Source organism: Pteropus alecto, unplaced genomic scaffold (genome assembly GCF_000325575.1).
Source record: "Pteropus alecto unplaced genomic scaffold, ASM32557v1 scaffold111, whole genome shotgun sequence".
In the NCBI taxonomy this organism is placed as follows: domain Eukaryota; kingdom Metazoa; phylum Chordata; class Mammalia; order Chiroptera; family Pteropodidae; genus Pteropus; species Pteropus alecto.
The window spans coordinates 4,889,815-4,907,950 of record NW_006431915.1 but is presented as its reverse complement, the minus strand read 5'-3'; the positions used below and the strand labels follow the sequence as shown (position 1 = coordinate 4,907,950).

Sequence of the window (18,136 nt, the reverse complement as noted above, 5' to 3'; positions counted from 1 at the left end):
CCTCTGTGGTTGGTCACTGTAGCCAAGCCACCTCCATAGGCTAAATTTGCTCAACAAGCTGAGTTATTCCCTTTTACCAGAGCAAAGGACAAAATAGTCAATATTTATATGGACAGCAGATACACCTTTGAGGTTGTTCTTGATTTTTGAATACTGTGGAAACAGAGAGAGTTTTCAACCTCTTCTGGAAAACCAGTTAAAAATAGTGCTTATGTAAAAGATTTATCGGATGGCACTCAATTACCAAAAGCTTTAGCTATTATAAAAATTTTCAGACACATGATTTGAAGTTAACAAAAGGAACTGCAATTGTAGATCAAGCTGCAAAAGCTGCTATTACACAAACGTCGAAGCCACAAATAATAGTCTTAGCTTCTCCAAAACTGAACTTAGACCAATTAATACAAGAAAAACAGCAACTAGCTTCCTTATCAGAAAGGGAAATAAATAAACAAACAAGTAAACAAACAAACAAACAAACAGATAAATAAATAAGTGAATGAATGAATGAATGAATAAATAAATAAAATGAATAAAGTGGCTGGGAGCTGGCTGTAAATACCATAAAGAATTGGATCTCTGGTATGGGTCAGATAAAAAACTGCTTTTACCAGAAGTAATTCAAGAAAAAGTTTTGAGTTACCTTCATGAATTAACTCATTGGGACACTGATAACTTGCTCAAATGGGGCCATTAGTATTTCTAGAACCCATTTTCAAAAATCACTTCAAACATATATAAAAAATGTCTTATTTGTCACAACTAGAATCTTGGAAAACCTTTACATAGTTCAATAGGACATTTTCTCTTACCTTCCTTGATTTTTGAAGATGGTAACTTGATTTTATTTAATCACCTTAAGTTTTCAGATACAGAAATGTAGTAATGATTTGCATGTTTTCACCTTGGGTTGAAGCTTTCGCATGTACAAAAGCAACAGCTCAGGCAGTAGCAAAAATAGTTTCAGAAAAAATATAATTCCTATTTGGGGTTTTTCCCTAGAACCACAGAGTGATGGGGAACTCATTTTACAGGACAAATACTAAAACACATTTGTGAAATTTGGTCAATATGATAACATTTTCATTGTGTTTACCAACTCCCGACTTCTGGGCTGGTAGAATAAAACTCATTGGCAAAATTTACTGAGAGTCTTAATATATCTTGGCTAAAGACTTTAATGATTGTACTAATGAATTCATAATCTATTCCTTTTGGACAACATAACTTGTCTCTATTTGAAATAAGTAAAAGGAGGTATAATGTAATCTTGTAGAACTCTTATAAAAGCTGTGAAACACATTGAGCTTGTAGCAGAATCCTTCAATAGTAATAGAATTAGACAGACTGATGAATTAAAACAACACGATCTCCAAACTAGAGACCATGTACACTGGAAAAGACATCTAATCAATCTTTTTCAAAGATTCTCTGCGGCCCAGATGGAAAAGGTCATATCTGGTTTTGCTAACAAATCTTTGTGCTGCTAAGTTAAAAGGTGTTGACTCATGCATTCACGTTTCTCATTTAAAAAGGGCAAGTGCAGGCCACCTCAAACAAAGATCTCAAGACCATTCCACGCAGAAGCCAAGATTAGAATGTTAACTAAACAACTGTTTATGTTTTTGCTTATTTCTTTCTGTTATTCTTTTAATGGAAATGTTTTTATTCAATGGGCTTTTACTTTGGCTCAATATACAAACCAAAGTAAATGTTGGGTTTGTGGTCAAATACCCATAGCCAATACTTCAGGTTTACCTTGGTGGGTTTCCCCTCTCCAAGGGACTGATGGCAAAGCCTTACAAACACTGATTATAGAACAACAACAATAAAGCTCACCTTTCAGTTCAGCTGATATTACAACAACTGCAGACATCTGACAAATGACCTATTAAGAATACCATGGAAACAACTGGTCATGGTTTCTCCTTTTCCTGTAATGCTACTGTTTGAGCAGCCTTAAGGACTGCAAAAAGTAATAATCCTGACAAAACCACCAGAACAACTGGTTAATATGTGGGATGGATTTGTATGGTTAATTCCTGGATGTGGATATTTAAGCTCTTCAGCTCTTTCCTGTTGGGAACAAGGAACCATTCTTGACTAGAATTTCCTAATAGTACTAGAATGTTAGGGGAAATACCTAACCATCAGTATAATTCTCTTACATCTTTAAAAAGTTCAGATTGGTTTGAGACAGGCTGGTAAAGAAGACTGGAATTTATTGGGTAGCCCCTAATGGAACGTGATGGCTATGTGGCATAAATATCTACCCTTGGCTACCCACCAGGTTGGGTAGGGAGATGTACTATTGGATATCCATGGACTAAAAAATGCTTTTGCCCTTCAGTCTCTTCTCCTGCTAACCTCCCTTTTATGAAAAGCACGATGGACTAGATCTGTTTTTCACTGGTATAATCATTTAGCAGCTATTTTTGCACCTTCCTTCAGAATTGAAGGTGTTATTGCTCATATTGAAGCTATAGCTAAGTACACTCAACAAGTTCTCAAAGACAGTCATCAGAGCTTAACTTTATAATAAATACTAAAATGTTTTCAGTGAGAAAAGCTGTCTTACAAAATTGGATGGCATTAGATATTATCACCACATCTCAAGGTGGCACCTGTGCCATCATAAAAACAGAATGTTGTGTTTGTTTATACACCTGATGAATACAGAAATGTGACCTCTCTTTTGGGACATATGCGGAGACAGATAAAACCCATGAGGGACTCCACTCTAAGCTTAGGAGAATTATTGTCTAGTTGGTTCAGCTCTTGGGGGAGCCTGGGGAACCTGAATCAAAAATATCTTTCAAATTAGAGTGACTGTTATTAATATTGAGAATATTTCTTATGATCACTTAAGATTTATGTATATTCTGCTAACACTAAAAGAAAACTAAAGCATGTGCCAGATCACAAGTGGGAAATGAGGAAAGAGCGGAAATAGGGAACTGCTAAGATGATTAACATTATGAAGTTTGAGCCTTGAGGAAAGACTCCATTCTTGTTCTAACTAGCCTGAGAACTTACATTCGTTTGAACTTTCCAGTCTTGCGTCAATACCTGGATATACAACTGGACATATACCAAACCTCAAGATAGCCCTTTGATTGCCCCATGAAGGGTAACCTGATGTCCACCTGATATCACCACCAGATGTGACCAGACCTCCTGGTACCATTTTCCAGACAACCTGGCCTCTGTCATCCTATCTGCCAGACATCTGACTGATAACTGTAATGGACCAATCCTAGGGCAAAGAATGCTGGACTAATAATTCTCAAGAATGTACTTTCTGCTAAGAGAACTTTTAGCTTTTCTTTAAAACATTCCTGGGTTTTTGCCTAGCTGCATTCCCAGTTTGCAAACTCTAAGACCCTTAAATAAATCTTTATTATTTCTCTCTAGCAAAGCCTCCAGACTCCGTTTAAGTTTGTTGGACAAGATCTAGACATCGGTCAGGTTTGAAAGCTTTCATTTTCTAGGGAAAAAAGTATACTAGGAGAGGTCTGTTGATCGGATATCTGTATATTGTGTGAATGTGAAATTGTATATTTTCTGATTTAAAGCTGAATATAATATAGTGTCATCCCCGAAATGAATAAACTTGGAGTTTATTCATATAAAACCACACATAATCTCGAGTCACAATAATCAAATGCATTAAACAATTCCCTTCATCTCTTTTGTAGCACCCCTCCTGCCTAGGGTTGCCAGACTCAGCAAAATATAGGGTGTCCAGTTAAATTTAAACTTTAGGTAACTAATAAACAATTTCTTAGTATGTCCCGTGCAATATTTGGGACCTACTAATACTAAAGAATTATTCGTTGCGTATCTAAAATTCAAATTTAATTGGGTGTCCAGGAGTTTATCTGGCAAAGCCATTCCTGCCCCATCCTTGGGGCTCCTCTGCTTTAGCTAATAGTAAAATTAATTTGCATTCATTAATATTCAAATAGAGAGGTGAAACAGTATCTTTCTAATGCTCACTTTGAGATTTTTGATAAATTACTTAACTCTACTGTGTGTCAGCACACCTGTTAAATGGGATTAATAATTAATTCTCCTTCTCAAGGTTGTTTGGAGGGTTAGATGAGATGGTACATGTAAGAACCTCACAAAGAACTCAGCTCATAGCAAATGCTCAATCTATATTAGCTATCATTGTTAGCAGGAGAGCATGGTGAAGAAATAAAATGGTAAAGAAGGTACCTGAGATCTTTCATTCACCAGGAATATTCCTTAATTATACGTAAATAATTGAGAGTCAATGAGTATGAATTTACTGATTTCCTTTCATTTTATTTGACAAACAGTGAGTGATACATAGGAATAATAATAACCAATACTGATGAGGCATATTACAATTTATGACAGGGCCTTTCACATCCATTACCTTGTCATATGCAAAATGCATATTTAAAAAAAAAAAAAAGTCAAGACAAGAGGGTGCACTGTGAAAATTTATCCAAACAGTCCTGGTGTGTCTCCTATTCCCCCACTGCCAATTCCCTCTGAGATCCACTATTCAAAATAGTTTCAAGGATTTAAAAAATCTACAATAAAATATTTCCTTTGGCAAGGAAGCAAATTTAGAGCCATCCTTATGTATGTATACAATATAGAAAGGACTCCTGGTTCCAAATGTGCCTCTTTGTCCAAAGCCCTGCACAAAACAATTCTCAATGTCGTCATTATCAAATACAAAGGACAACTGGCTCAGTGCTGCTGGCAACAAAAGGCCCTCAGCAGAATGGCTTTTTAAAAGCCACATCCAAAGAAAGCTGTAACCTGTGGCCTCAATTCACCACAGGAAGAGTCTAAATGCTTTTCCCTTTTGTAATGGAGAACATCTGTCCTTCCAGGAGAACAATCTTTCTCCCAGCAGCAAATTTTACACATATAGAGACGTGACATCTTTTTTTAACGTGGCTTTCCCATGTCCTTGATTAGGAAATGTGTCTCTTTCAAATGTTTTCCAGCCAGAATCTCCAACTTGCCTAATGGTACTTATCTTCTTTCTTGTCTAAGCACAAGTGAGAAATATTGTCTATGTCATTAAGTTAATTTCACGAGGAGGCCATTAGACTGAGGTGGCTCTAATGCCATGGTGGCCTACATAAACAAACCAAAACTGAAGCCCGTGAATGCCTCCAGGGTACAAAATCAAAGTGCCAAGGACAACCAATCACAAATGGCCAATGAGGCTTTAAGCTACAGCCCATCAACCAAAGCTTTTCTTCGCTTCTGCTTTTTCTCTGCAAAAGTCTCTCCCCACCACCACACTGCCTCTTAATGGCAAAGACTTTAAGAAAAGCCAAAGCAAGGAGGTGATGGTGAAAATACTCGGGGATGGTGAAAAACTCGAGGGGGTGGACAGGAGTGGGCCTCTGCTTCCCATGGAAGAGGAAGCAAGCTACTGCTGAAATACAGGAAACTGGCACATGAAATTTCCAAGCTGGCTCTGAATTGCCAAGGGCAGAAAGTCTGAAAGGATCGTTGAGAGCCATTTGAGACATTTCATTTCCAGTTTATATGCTGACATCGAAACCTGACCTCTGCAGAAGATGTGTCTCCATGGCCTTCACGGCGTACGGAATTACTCGTGCCCGTGTCCCTATAAATGAAACACCCTTTTGTGGTAGATGGAAAAAAAACATCTAACCTAGAATGTAAAGAATTTTTGAAAATAAAAAAAGTTTTCATGCCCTGGAGAAAAAAAAATATCTCTCTTCCACGCTCCTGTCCACTGAGCTCCCCTTACCACTTCTGGTGTGGGGCTGTCCAGTTTAAATGGATTTTGGTCAAATAAACTTAAAAATTTTTAATATACCTCAGTTTATCTTTTAACAATGTAAATACGTACAAAGCTTCTTTCTGAGAAAAATTCTGGTGTAGTAGAATTTTCTATGCTCCTTTTTGAAAATAGTTTTTTGTCCTTATATAAAACAAATGGACAAGGTATAAAGATAACATTTGGGATTTAGTGCATTTGATTAAAATGGCAGCCCCAAATCTGAAACTACTATAAAATAATATTAAATGTCAACTATAATTGATAAAAATAATAAATAAATAAGAATTAAGATAAAAAATAAAATAAAATAGCAGCCAAATCACATAAGTTCTACCCGAGATATTTCTTTAATAAATAGTGATGTAGTTTTAACATGGATTGATGTCGTTTTGAATAGTCACCAAATAAACACAACTTAAGAAAACAATGCAGAGCCAAACAGGTGCAAGGCGTGGCTCCCAGCAAGACACCTAGCTGAACAAAGCCAGGATACTTCTGGGATGCTGGCCCTGGGCAGGTCACTCCCCAGGAAAAAGGAAGTTCCTTGACCAGCAAATCCTTTAAAATTCTAGCATCTAGCAGCTGCCTAGTAACTTTATTTCGGAACATTATTCTTAAATGTATATAAAGTGATTGCCTTTCTAACTTGCCTTGTCCAGGGGATATTAAAATGCTAGGTCGAAGCTTAGCCATCTTATTGGCTTTTGACTATGAACAGGATGTATTGAAAATCCCTTTGAGAGGACAACTGAAGATTATTACATATAATATCTAATACTGTAGTGGTTGTCCTGAGCTGGAGGGAGGCATGAATGGGTAATTCGTGTTTAATGGGGAGGAAGAGAGAATAAGGAATGAGTATTTAATGGGTACAGAGTTTCAGTTTGGGATGATGAAAAAGTTCTGGAAATGGATGGTGGTGATGGTTGCAGAACAATATGAATGACATTATGAACTTAAAATGATTCAAAGGGTAAATTTTATATATATTGTTCCCAATTTAAAAAATATAACATTGCTAGGCTAATAAAAAGGAGCAAATTAAAAAAAAAAAAAAAAAGTGAGCTCTGAGGAGGAAATAACCCGACAGAAAAAAGAAAGAAAAAAAAAGAAATGGACCTCATGGTAACCACAAACCAAAAATCTACAAAAGATAAAAAATAAAATAAAATAAAATAAGGAGAAAGAAACCCAAATGTGACACTGAAAGCCGTGGGGTTTTAAAAAGCACAGCTCCTGTAGGAGTCTGGTCTATTTTTTAAGAGCAATGGGAAGGCTGGCAAGGCTTTGAGTAGCGGGATGCTCTCAGATTGGCCTTTTAAAAAAATCTCTCTGGCTACAAGTAGGCTGAGTGGAGAAGGCAAGAATGGGTAGAGGGAGACACAGAGGAAGACAGGATAGAAATTAAGTTACAGTTAGAGTAAGGAAATCTGGAATGCCAGGGAGAGGCATCTGGGCCTTCATCAATGTTCAAAGGGAATATAATCAAAGGGTTTTGAACAGGTAAGTTTCCAAGTCCTTTCTCAGACCAGTTGGACGACTAGAGAGCTGGGAGCAGTGGTAGGGCTCATGCAGCCACACCAGATACTGCTTTAATGTACGATAAGACATTTTCCCAAACTGACCATTAAAGTCACCTGTACCTCCTATGAAAATGCTAATTTTCAAACCCAAATCTTCTGACTCTGAATTTTGAGAGGAGCCTAGGAAGCTGTGTTTTTGCTGTTTTTGACACTGCTGCGGGTGATTCTCATGGTAAGGCAAGTTTTAGAAAGTACCAAATCGTACCTTTTTTAAAAATCAATGTTTAGACAAGCAGCAAAACAGAATAAGAAATAATATAGAAGCTATCCTGAAACATGATTCTCCTTTTCTTTTACTGAATGACAATACGGGCGGAAATAGATTAGTGGTTCTCTTAAAACAAAAATGGGTGAAAACAACTTTTAAAGGATGAACATGGTATAATAGGAAAATAGTAATGGATGTGTATAATATTGGTTTATCTGTCTCTATGTATCTGTCTCTGTGACACTGGCACTCACAAAGAGTAGGCATTATTCTTGGAAGGTCTGAGTATGTTAGTTTCTTAGGTCATCCAAATCAAATTACCACATTTGTTTTAAATGACAGAAATTTATTCTGTCACAATTTTGGAGGCCAGATATCCAAAATCATGATATTGGCAGGGCCATGCTCCCTTTAAACACTAGGGGAGAATCCTTCCTTGCTTTTTTCAGCTTCTGGTATATTCTTTGGCTTGTGCCTGCATATAACTCCAATCTCTGCTTCCGTATCTTCACATAGCCTTCTTCTGCATGTGTGTTTCCTCTTCTGCTTCTTATGAGAACATGTATCATTGGACTTAGGTCCTACTTAGTTAATCCCGGATGATCTCATCTTGAGATTCTTAATGTAATTATATCTGCAAACTCTTTTTCCAAACAAAGGGTTTAGGACTTGGACATATTGTTTTGGTGGGTGGAGGAAGGGGTTCACAATTCAACCTATTAAATTGAGTGATTTAAAATTGTTGAGCTGGCCCATACGATGCTCTCACCTATGTCAGTGTATTTAGGGTTTTGTTGTTGTTTTTTTTTTTAACATAGATGCTCTTCATAGATGCTCCTCAGAATGACAGATGTTTATGAATGAATTCACTCATCCGAGTCATATATATTTTAAGCACAATTTTGTCATTTCAAAATAAGACATGGTATTAAAAGGCAACATATAGTAGACAAAATCACAATCAGACAATTATGACATTGCAAAAAATTCCGTACCTTTTTCTGAAAGAAAAATTTTAAGCATGAAGGTAGACATGTATATCACAAGAAGAGGAAACCAAACTGTTTTAGTGATTTCTGCTGATATTCTCCTTGGTAAGTGCCAATGAATCGTGTGGTATTATAATAAATGTTTGGTTTTTTTTTTCCCATGGCAAAAGGCAGGAATGGCGGTTATTGCAAGGATATGTGAAGTAGCTATTAGAAACAGAAATAGCTGTAGATACATAAATATATGATGAGGCATCTGTAGTTAATTACTGAACATCAGGTGCTTATAGATACAGGGAAAAATAGTACTTTACGATGGATAGAAGGACAGGACAGACACATAAAGCAGTGTGGAGTAGGACACTGCACGATACCAAAGGAAAAAAATTGGTGAGTGCTGATTTATTGGGAAACCTAAAGGAGAATATCTAAACAGAGGTATTTCTCTAAGGCATAGCCACCTAGAGGTTTCGCATATTCTTTAGTGAGAAGAAACTGGCAATAAGGGGAACTTAATAATGTCTGTACAAATCTGTTGAGGTATTTAAATATATTTCTATTTTGCCAAACTTGTTAAAGTATATGGTGTTCATTCTTCATAGTAGGTTCAGTTCTTGTGAACTATAATTCTCTGTTCTTATAAAAAAAATTCCCTTAGTATTCATCAAAAGAGAAGAGAATGAGGGAGAATGAGAATGACATCTAAACTGGATAGATCCAAATATAAATTCAGCCAATATCCTTGTACCAAGGATAAGGAGACCGATCCAGTAGCGACCTTATAAAGTGGGACTTGGTTAGGTCTTGCTTCTATCAGAATATTCCATTTGCTTTTATAAAACAAATTGTAGTTTTTCTGATCATTTAATGTCTGCACTACATCTACAGCTATACTAGCAATACATCTCAGAAACTAATTCTTAAAACAATGTCAGATTCCAAAACGACACATCTAAATCCAAGTTTTACTATTGGCGTAATCCGTCTCTATCCACAGACTTCTGAAACTTCTCAGTCTTTGCAGTAATGGCCAGTAAAACACTAACACATCATTGCAATTTATATTATTGTCTTGCAAATTCTGCTAAGCATAATTACAAGCAAACGAACTTTCAGCACTGGATACTTATTTAGATTAATTGACTTTTTTGACCAATCGGGCTGCTACCTATCTTGCATTTAATTTCACTCTGGTATTTTTGTTTGCTTCCTCTAACATTTTTAACATAGATAACATAAGTTCAGACTTCACATTACAAAGGAAAGCTTGAATAAATTCATACTGTATATTCTTTAGTACATTCTCTACTAGTAAATCCAGGAGTGAAATATCTCAATATAAAAAGAAACAGTACTTTTTGTTTTTCAAAGAAAAATTCATAAGTGACATATATTTAAATTTTAATCATTCAAGCAAAAATGTTAGAAAGCCCTCCCACCCTCAGCCTTTGTTTTCCAAAATATAAACAGAATTCCAAGAGAGAAGGACTGCTCTTTTGTGTCTAATCCAGCAATAGAGGGGAAGTGGTTGAATCCGATAAATTTTGCTATGGATTCCTTAATCTAGGCAATGATTACAAATTCATGCATTTAATTCGAACAGTGATAATTAGGTTGATTTCCCGATGACTCATTTTGTAAACCGTTGGCTATTAGCGTTCCAGCTGGAGTGGACCATGTGCTGCCTTCCTACTGACATCAGTGGAAATCTTGAGTCAAGATCAAAGCTACTTTATGCCTCTCTGACCTTTCTTCACAATGCGCAGTGGGGCTTGGTTTCTCAGCTCAGAATTTTCAGATTTGCTTCAGTGTGCCCATGGGGTTACCACTTGCAGACAACCTACTTGCAGATACTCACTGAAGACCCCATGACAGGCTCATTGGAAATCACATGTTGGATTCTAGCTTTCAGGTGGTTTCCTAATCCAGATCCCAAATTTCAGGAATTCTCAGGTCTGGTTCACTTGCTGATGCTTCCGTGAATAGAGAGCTGGAGGCAGGGTGGAAGGCACTGCTTATGTTGCCCCTAGAAGTCTGCCATAGGCTCCCTTTCCTCTAGAGATGCACTTTGAGAATCAAACTAGCGAAAGGACCACTTACCTTAACAGTCATGTCTGCACTGGATGTTTCTGTGGCATCAGAGGCTTCCTCATCTCCCTTTAGCAGCACACTCTCCCATCCGATTCCTGAAAAATAACAGAACAGTGCCATTTGAGCCAAGTACATTCAGTTGGCATGGACAGACACACCTAACTGTCATTTTGCACATTCCGATTCTATGTAACTTGTAAAGGACACCGATGATCATCCACAGTGCCTTACCTGCCTGGCAGCTAACCACTGGGAAAGCTTCCTCTTCCTTTCAGAAGTGTGGGCAGTCAGCACCTCCTTTGTTTTTACCTAACCTCTGACTTCTGAGTCCCCTGTATCTTACACAGTTCTATTCTTAGCCCAGAGTAAAGAAGAGAACTTCAGAATCCAGGCCTCATATTGAGGTCTTATTGGCTTACAGTGAATCCCAGAACACTGAAACATACACATCTGAATCTAATTCAATACCCAATAGTGACAACACCAGATTATTAAATTCCACATACCTACTGGAAATAGCTGAGTGTTCACACTCTTAAAATCTAGATATGCTTTCTCTCCAAGTCTTGATAAATCTTAGTGTTCCTTTTTTGCTTAAACTGTCAGACTATCTCCAAGAGTGAATATCTGGCAAGATACAAGATTTTACTCTCTCTAATCTCAAAAAAGAGTTCAAGGGCTGGTGTTTTGAAATACCTAAGAACGTAATACATAATGTAAAACTACATTAATTCAGATGTAATGATGTATGTAAATAGAAGTGGAACGCCCTATGTTAATGGAAAGTTTGAAGTCATGACAAGTGTATTTTCAAAAACAGATTTCTTGCAAGAAAAATCATCCCTTAAAAGTTAAAAAAGTGATACTTGAGAGTTTGTCAGGGGCTACATTAACAACAGATACAAATTTTATAATTGGTATTATAACTGCCCACTTGGAAACGAGTGCTCATAACCTCAAGTATTAATAAGATAGGTTAAGATATCTGTAATATTTGTTTACATTACTGATTTTCTCAATAATTTTCCCTAAAGATGACTCAAGGGCAATATTCATCCCAGACCTGTGTAAATAACCCAAATTCCAAAATTTCAACTATCTAGCATTATGTTAAATCAGGATTGGCAAATCTTTTCTGTGCCACTAAAATAATAAATATTTTAGGCTTTGCAGTTATGTCATTTCTGTTGCACCTTCTTTTTTTAAAATTTTATTTTATTAGTTTCAAATATACAGTACATTGGTTAGATATTTATATAGTTTATAAAACAATCTCCCCTAATTGCTTTTTCTCACCTCTGGCTCTCCACCTAGCCATTACATTAATGCTCACTGCATTCCCTATGTCCTCTGTTGCACCAGTTTAAGCTGCCACTGTAGGCAGAACGCAGCCACAGATAACACAGACAAATGTGCAAGGCTGGGTTCCAATAAAACTTTATTTACAAAAACAGGCATTGGGCCAGATTTAACCCACATGATGTACTTTACTAGCCTCTGTGCTAAATCAAGAAACAGAGATGTGGGCTGTCCCCACCTAGAGCTCCCCGCTCACAGCCTCTGCACCTCGCTCCTCTTTGACAAGGCAAAAATGTCCAGCCCTACAGAGATGGAGTGGTGTGTCCATTCAGTGTCTGATTGTTATTTTCCAGAGGTACGCTGGAAAGGACCGTAACAAGTGCAGTATCTCTAAGACCGAGTTCCTGACTTTCAAGAATACAGAACTGGCTGCCTTTATCAAGAACCAGAAGGACCCCAGTGTCCTTGACTGCATGATGAAGAAATTGGACATCAACTCTGATGGGCAGCTAGCTTTCCAAGAATTTCTTAATCTTATTGGCAGCATGGCAGTAGCTTGCCATGACTCCTTTCCCCTTTCCCAGAAGTATATCTGAGGAGTCCTAGCTGGCTCTGGACCCATGCCTTTCCTTCCGGCCTCCCGATCACCATCATCTCCTCACAGACCACATATGCCCTGAGCCCGGCGCACCCACCCCCCCATGCAGGCCACTCTTGCTGGTAGTAATAAAATGTTATCGTTTTTTAAAACACACACACACATGCAGAAACCAGAGATGTGTACAGGAAAGAGTACAATGCTCCAGTGTTTTTATAAGGATCAATTACCAATAACAATTGTTTGCAATTACATGATACTTTAAATAAACTAATATAAAATTAATTAAGTTTTAAAACATTAGCATTCATTGCATTGCCTTCTTTGATATTCTGGATTCTCGAAAGCCTCATTTTACAAGATATATGCACAATGGATTACTCGAGATTCATGAGCTACAATTTGTTGCATGGCGCAAATATTTTTCTCACACTAGGCTGTAGAAATTGGGTCAGTTTGGTAACGTGTCCTACAATTTTCTCTCAAGAATTTGCTGCAAGTAAGTTGTCACTTTTGTCTAAAATTCATGTTCTGGGAGAAGAATCTTTGCTGCCACATGAATAAATTATTTCCCTGAGACACCTTGCATGTAATAGCCCCTCCGGATTGAAGCCACTGTTGCTGCCTGTCGGATCCGGCTGGCAGAGAGACACAGAATGCTGGGCACGGTGAACAGTTATATGATATTTAGTTTATGGAATAGTTTGAATTATTGTTTAGCAAATACTCATTTCCCTCTTCTCACTGCAGCAATTTTCTTCCCGGTCCCACTGATGTTTGCTTTGGCCAGAATGTAATCCAAGTATTGAAATAGGCTTGTCTGGTGGTGCTTGCCCTCTTGCACTTCTGCCATAGCATAAGAATATACCCCAGTTGGCCTGCAAGGGAATGAGAGTCATAGGGAGCAGATCTGCTCCCAGTCTGCACTTTGGAGCTAAACCAAGTCTAGGTCAGCCAACTCCCAACCTAACTGCATATACGCATGACAGACGATAAAAGCTATTAAGTTTGGAGATGATTTGTCAAGGAGTATTACTGTAACAATAGCTAATGGATACAATCTATAACCTAAATTATAGATGAAAATCATTTTGGAAATAGTACTTTTATTGTTAGCTATGCAAATATAATTCTCTTTGTTGTATAAAAATTTCACTTACATGTATTGATTCCCATCTCTTTCTATATCTTATCCCACTTTGGGGAGAATCTTTTCTCTGCTACAATCATTTCTTTTGTAAGCAATACTATCTTTATTAAAAAGATATATGGTTATAAGAAAGAGATATTACACGTAAATATATATATATCCTCACAATGTTAACGAGCAATCATGAAAACTTTAAATTAGATGGCTTGTCATTTCATGGCAAGAGTGATAGGAAATAGACATAATGTTTTAATTTTAAAACATTAATCCTAATAATAAGTTATGAGAACATGAAATTATTATTTTAAAAGTTAGAGGCAAAATTCCTTCCTGGGAGAAAATTGTATTTTGGAAAACAAAGCAACTTTATGGACCATCTGGGTATGAAAACACGGGTCCCACATCATGGAAGGAAGACAGAGAAAGTTCTCGTCTTGAGAACCTGCAGACGCAAGATGATTGAACTTCTTTATAGGAGGATGCTTATACATATAAAAATGCCACTTCCTTTTCCAAAATGGTGATTTTCATTCCACCAACATTTAAATGCACAGGACCACAAGTGGACAGGGGAACAGCTCAGAATGCAGGATGAGCGAGAACTAAAGCTTTATTGTTTCAAGCCACAGGATTGGGGGCCATTTATTACAGCAGCATAATCCAGTCCAGCCTCAGGAGAAGGAGCCTTTCCAGACTTGCCTGCCCCATTAACCTCCTGTTCTCATTGGAGAAATTTCTTTACATAAATCTGTTTTCTATCCTTTATATCAATTCTGCCATTTAAATCTTGTCTCTTCAACCAACTTATAATGATCCCTACTTTCTACTTCTTTGGGGCTACTCTCTGTTCCCATTGTGCCCGGTGCTTATTGAACAGGTTAGTTGCATCTCATGAAGGCTTTATGTTCTAATGACAAAGGCATGATCAAAACTGTCCTTGAAAATTCCTTAAGTCTCCCATACAGTACAATATAGCACCGTACTTCAGAAAGCCCCACAGAGCCACTTTTCGTTCCAGCCTTGGAATAGATCGTTTCTTCTGCTAAGTATCAGACGATGCTGTTGGCATGTACTAAGGATCATGCCATACAAAAAAATAATAAATAAATAAATAAATAAATAAATAAATAATAAATTTAAAAAAAACAAAACGAATCTTCAAACTCTAGAATTTCTCAAGGTTTGGAGCTACTCAGACTACGAGAGACGGCAGGAGCTGAGACTGAATGTGGGGACAGCAGATTACCACTTTCCTTGTCATCTTCACACTGGGGTGCATCAGATAGGGTGCTTTTGGTCATAGGTACTAGAATGTCTATTTAATGGAGGCTTAAACAAAAAGAGGATTGACTGGCTCATGTAACAAGAAGTTCCAAGGTCATGTAGCATCACAGTGGTTAATTCAATGACTTCATGGCCTCAGGGTCTCAGTTTGACCTTTCTGCAGCTCTCTCGTCTTTCCTCTGTGGTTCTAAGATGGACACGGCGATTCCATATGTCATGAAAACATCCAGGAGCAGGAAAAGAGAGAAGTAAATGAGCCTTCCACAAAAGCACCCTCCCCATATCCCCAAGGAGACCCACCCACCCCACACACAAAGTCTCACAGGTCAAAAACAAGGTAAAAGACTATTCCCAAACCAATCATGAGAAAAAGGAATGGAATTATCAAAACCAGTTTGGAGCTAATTAATCAGGTTTTACCCCTGAATCAGGGAGGGTGTCAGCGTTCTCTGAGCATACAGTTACCTGGAGCATGAATAAAGGAACCAAACAGGATCTTGGCCAGCAAAAAAGAAGGGGAGAGGTTGGTGGCCATCGAAGAAGAAACCAGTAGAATCTGTCACAAGAGGACGTGCACATAGATTGGAATGACAGGCAGAATCACTTATACTTCTTGAATTTCTATTTTCTTTTCTCTTTCTCTTATTACTTTAGCTAGAAATATAAACTTGAATTCGTATATTGTTAAATACACAGGTGATGCCAGGATTCAACCTTACTTTCCAGTGCCAGCTCCTTGGTGATAACGTCTTAGCTCAACACCAGTGACATCACCTCCTCCCTCCACTGTGAACACACAGCTCTGATCATTAGCCCTACTTACTGGGGCATTCATTAAGGCCTGAGCAGGGACAGCCCTTCAGTGTGTTTGCTCGTCAGAGTTGCCTTAGAGAGCCTTATCAACTAGCTTGTGAGCACCTGTGAGTAGGGGCTGGGCCTGATACCCAGTTAGTCTTACCCAAGTGTCTGCTAAACAAGACAGGTTGGAGGGATAGGAGCTTCAGAGTGGGGCCTGAGTAAAGGCAAAGAGTGCTCAAAGGAGAGTAGAGGAATCCTGAAGGAAAGGCTGCGGAGGGCGTTGGAAACAGTCCTGCCTCTGAGTGGATTTACTCTAGATGCCGAAGAGAACAGACAGACCGTGATTGATCCTGTCGTCCAGAGTCAGGTAAGGTCTGGTGCTCCTGGACACTTGTCAGCAAATCCCCAAACAGGAACTGCATGGAAGCATAGTCACCAGACACAAAACATTTGGATGATTAAGACACTGTGCACTTTGAAGACAGAACTGTCCATTTACCTGCCCACCCCTAGCACACAGTGGGGGTGTGTTGCATATTTCCCTAATTGAATTGGAGTTGGAAGGGGCATTGAGGCTGCCTAAGCTGCTTTCTTACCAGGATAGAAAGCTCTTAGTGTCACCTGATGGATACCTCCTCAGCCTGTACATGGCCCTTTCTTGGTCACGTACCTCATCACCTCACAAGATCATGCTAATTGGACAGCTGGAATGAACTGTCTTAAGAAGAGCTGAGCCACAAACAGATTGCGGAGAAAAGATCCCAGAGGATGACCCATGTAGCCTGGCTTATGGAGAGAACAGAAGACACAGCACAGGGCCCTCAACCGCTACGGGTGTATCTTTTGTTTGCAGGATTTTGGAGGAGGCTTCTCAGATGTGTCCAACATTTTTATCCATCTATTCCCTCATCGCATTTCTGCCTCAACCCTCATCGGCCCATTGACCTAGACATTGCCGTAGAACTGTAAAAAAGTCTAGAGTCCAGCCTTTCATGTTTCAGTGAGAGAACCGAGGACCTGAGATGGGAAAGAAAGCTCCAAGTTCTCGTAGAAAGTACCTGGTAAGCTGGGACTGAAAGAGACTAGGTTGCTGGATTTCCTAGACGAGGGTTCTTCCTGGGATCCAAATGATATCGGCCCCATATTACAGACAAAAGATAGACCCATTGTGAAATGATTTTGCTTGATCATAATGAAAAGAATGGAGTTAGGGCCTTGTTCCCACCAAGTCTTAGCTCTCTTCCTCATCCAAGTCTCTGCACAGAATGTTTCAGAATTGAGACTTGGCCAGATACTTCTCTTCCTTTCAATTGCCTTTGACTCTCTTTGGATTTCAAAAAAATCTCACTTTGTTCTTGGAGGAGTTCTCAGCAGGCTGGTCATTAAAACTTAGCGGAACTTTAGAACAATGATTTGCCTTTAAACACTTGGCTCTGGGAAACCCCACCCAAGGATAAGCTGATGGGGCTGCTTCCTCGGGATGGGAAGCCCCGCCCAGGGGCTTGGAGGAGTAGCGGATGTAACCCCACCCCAACCCGCCCCGCTCCAGGTGGTGGCTCATCTGTGTCCCTGAGCCGCAGCATTCTCTTCCCTGGCACAGATGTAAGGGCAGGCCCCGGGTCCTACAGAAGCAGTGGTGACGGGGGCATTTCTCTCTCTCTTGGCTTCTCTCCCTGAGATGAGCTCACTGGGAAAGAGAAAGGCCCACCCTTGGATGACAAGTTGTTTTCCTCAAACTCACCCAGAGGTCATTAGACGCCTTCCCCCATGCCTCTTTGGGTGCCTCTGAGGAGTAGACATTCAGGTTGCTCAAAGATGCACAAAGAAAAACCTCAATGTCTTGCCAAGTGTTCCCCCATGTTCTCTCTACCCCATTGCTCTCCATCCCCAACATGGTCACAGTAATATCAGTAAGGAAGTATGTGGGTGAGGACTATGTCATCATGTGTGTCATCTCAATCAACCCTCATACAGTACAGGTACATGAGGCAGTACTTTACAGAGGAGAAATTTGAGGCTCAAAAGACTTAAAACTGAACTAGTAAGTGATGGAACCAATACTTAATCTAAGCACACTGACCTCAGAGGCTACTGGCTTAACCAGTACATCTTACAACCATTCAAAAGATTAGTATTTCTTCCGTTTTCAGAGATAAGGAAACAGAAAGCTTGAGGACACATTGAAAAAAAAAAGATGCGCAGAAGGAAAATTTTCTCCCCTGTGGTTCCCATTCAGGCTGGCTTCAGAGCTCAAAATGCACAGATTGTTAAAGATTTTATGGTGGGGGTTTGCACTAGAAAGATTTTTAGCCATGGCTGGCTGAACCTGG

At 38.9% G+C, this 18,136-nt stretch overlaps 1 protein-coding gene across 2 annotated transcripts in view; it reads right to left on the bottom strand.

Moving 5' to 3' along the window:
* LOC102890212 (paralemmin-2) overlaps positions 1–18,136 on the bottom strand; it is a 303,901-nt gene that overhangs the window by 116,648 nt on the left and 169,117 nt on the right. For both annotated transcript variants that reach the window (XM_006906089.3, XM_025041518.1), the window contains exon 8: positions 10,687–10,772. In XM_006906089.3, coding sequence (XP_006906151.2) covers positions 10,687–10,772 — 86 coding nt within the window. The remainder of the gene's footprint in view (positions 1–10,686; positions 10,773–18,136) is intronic.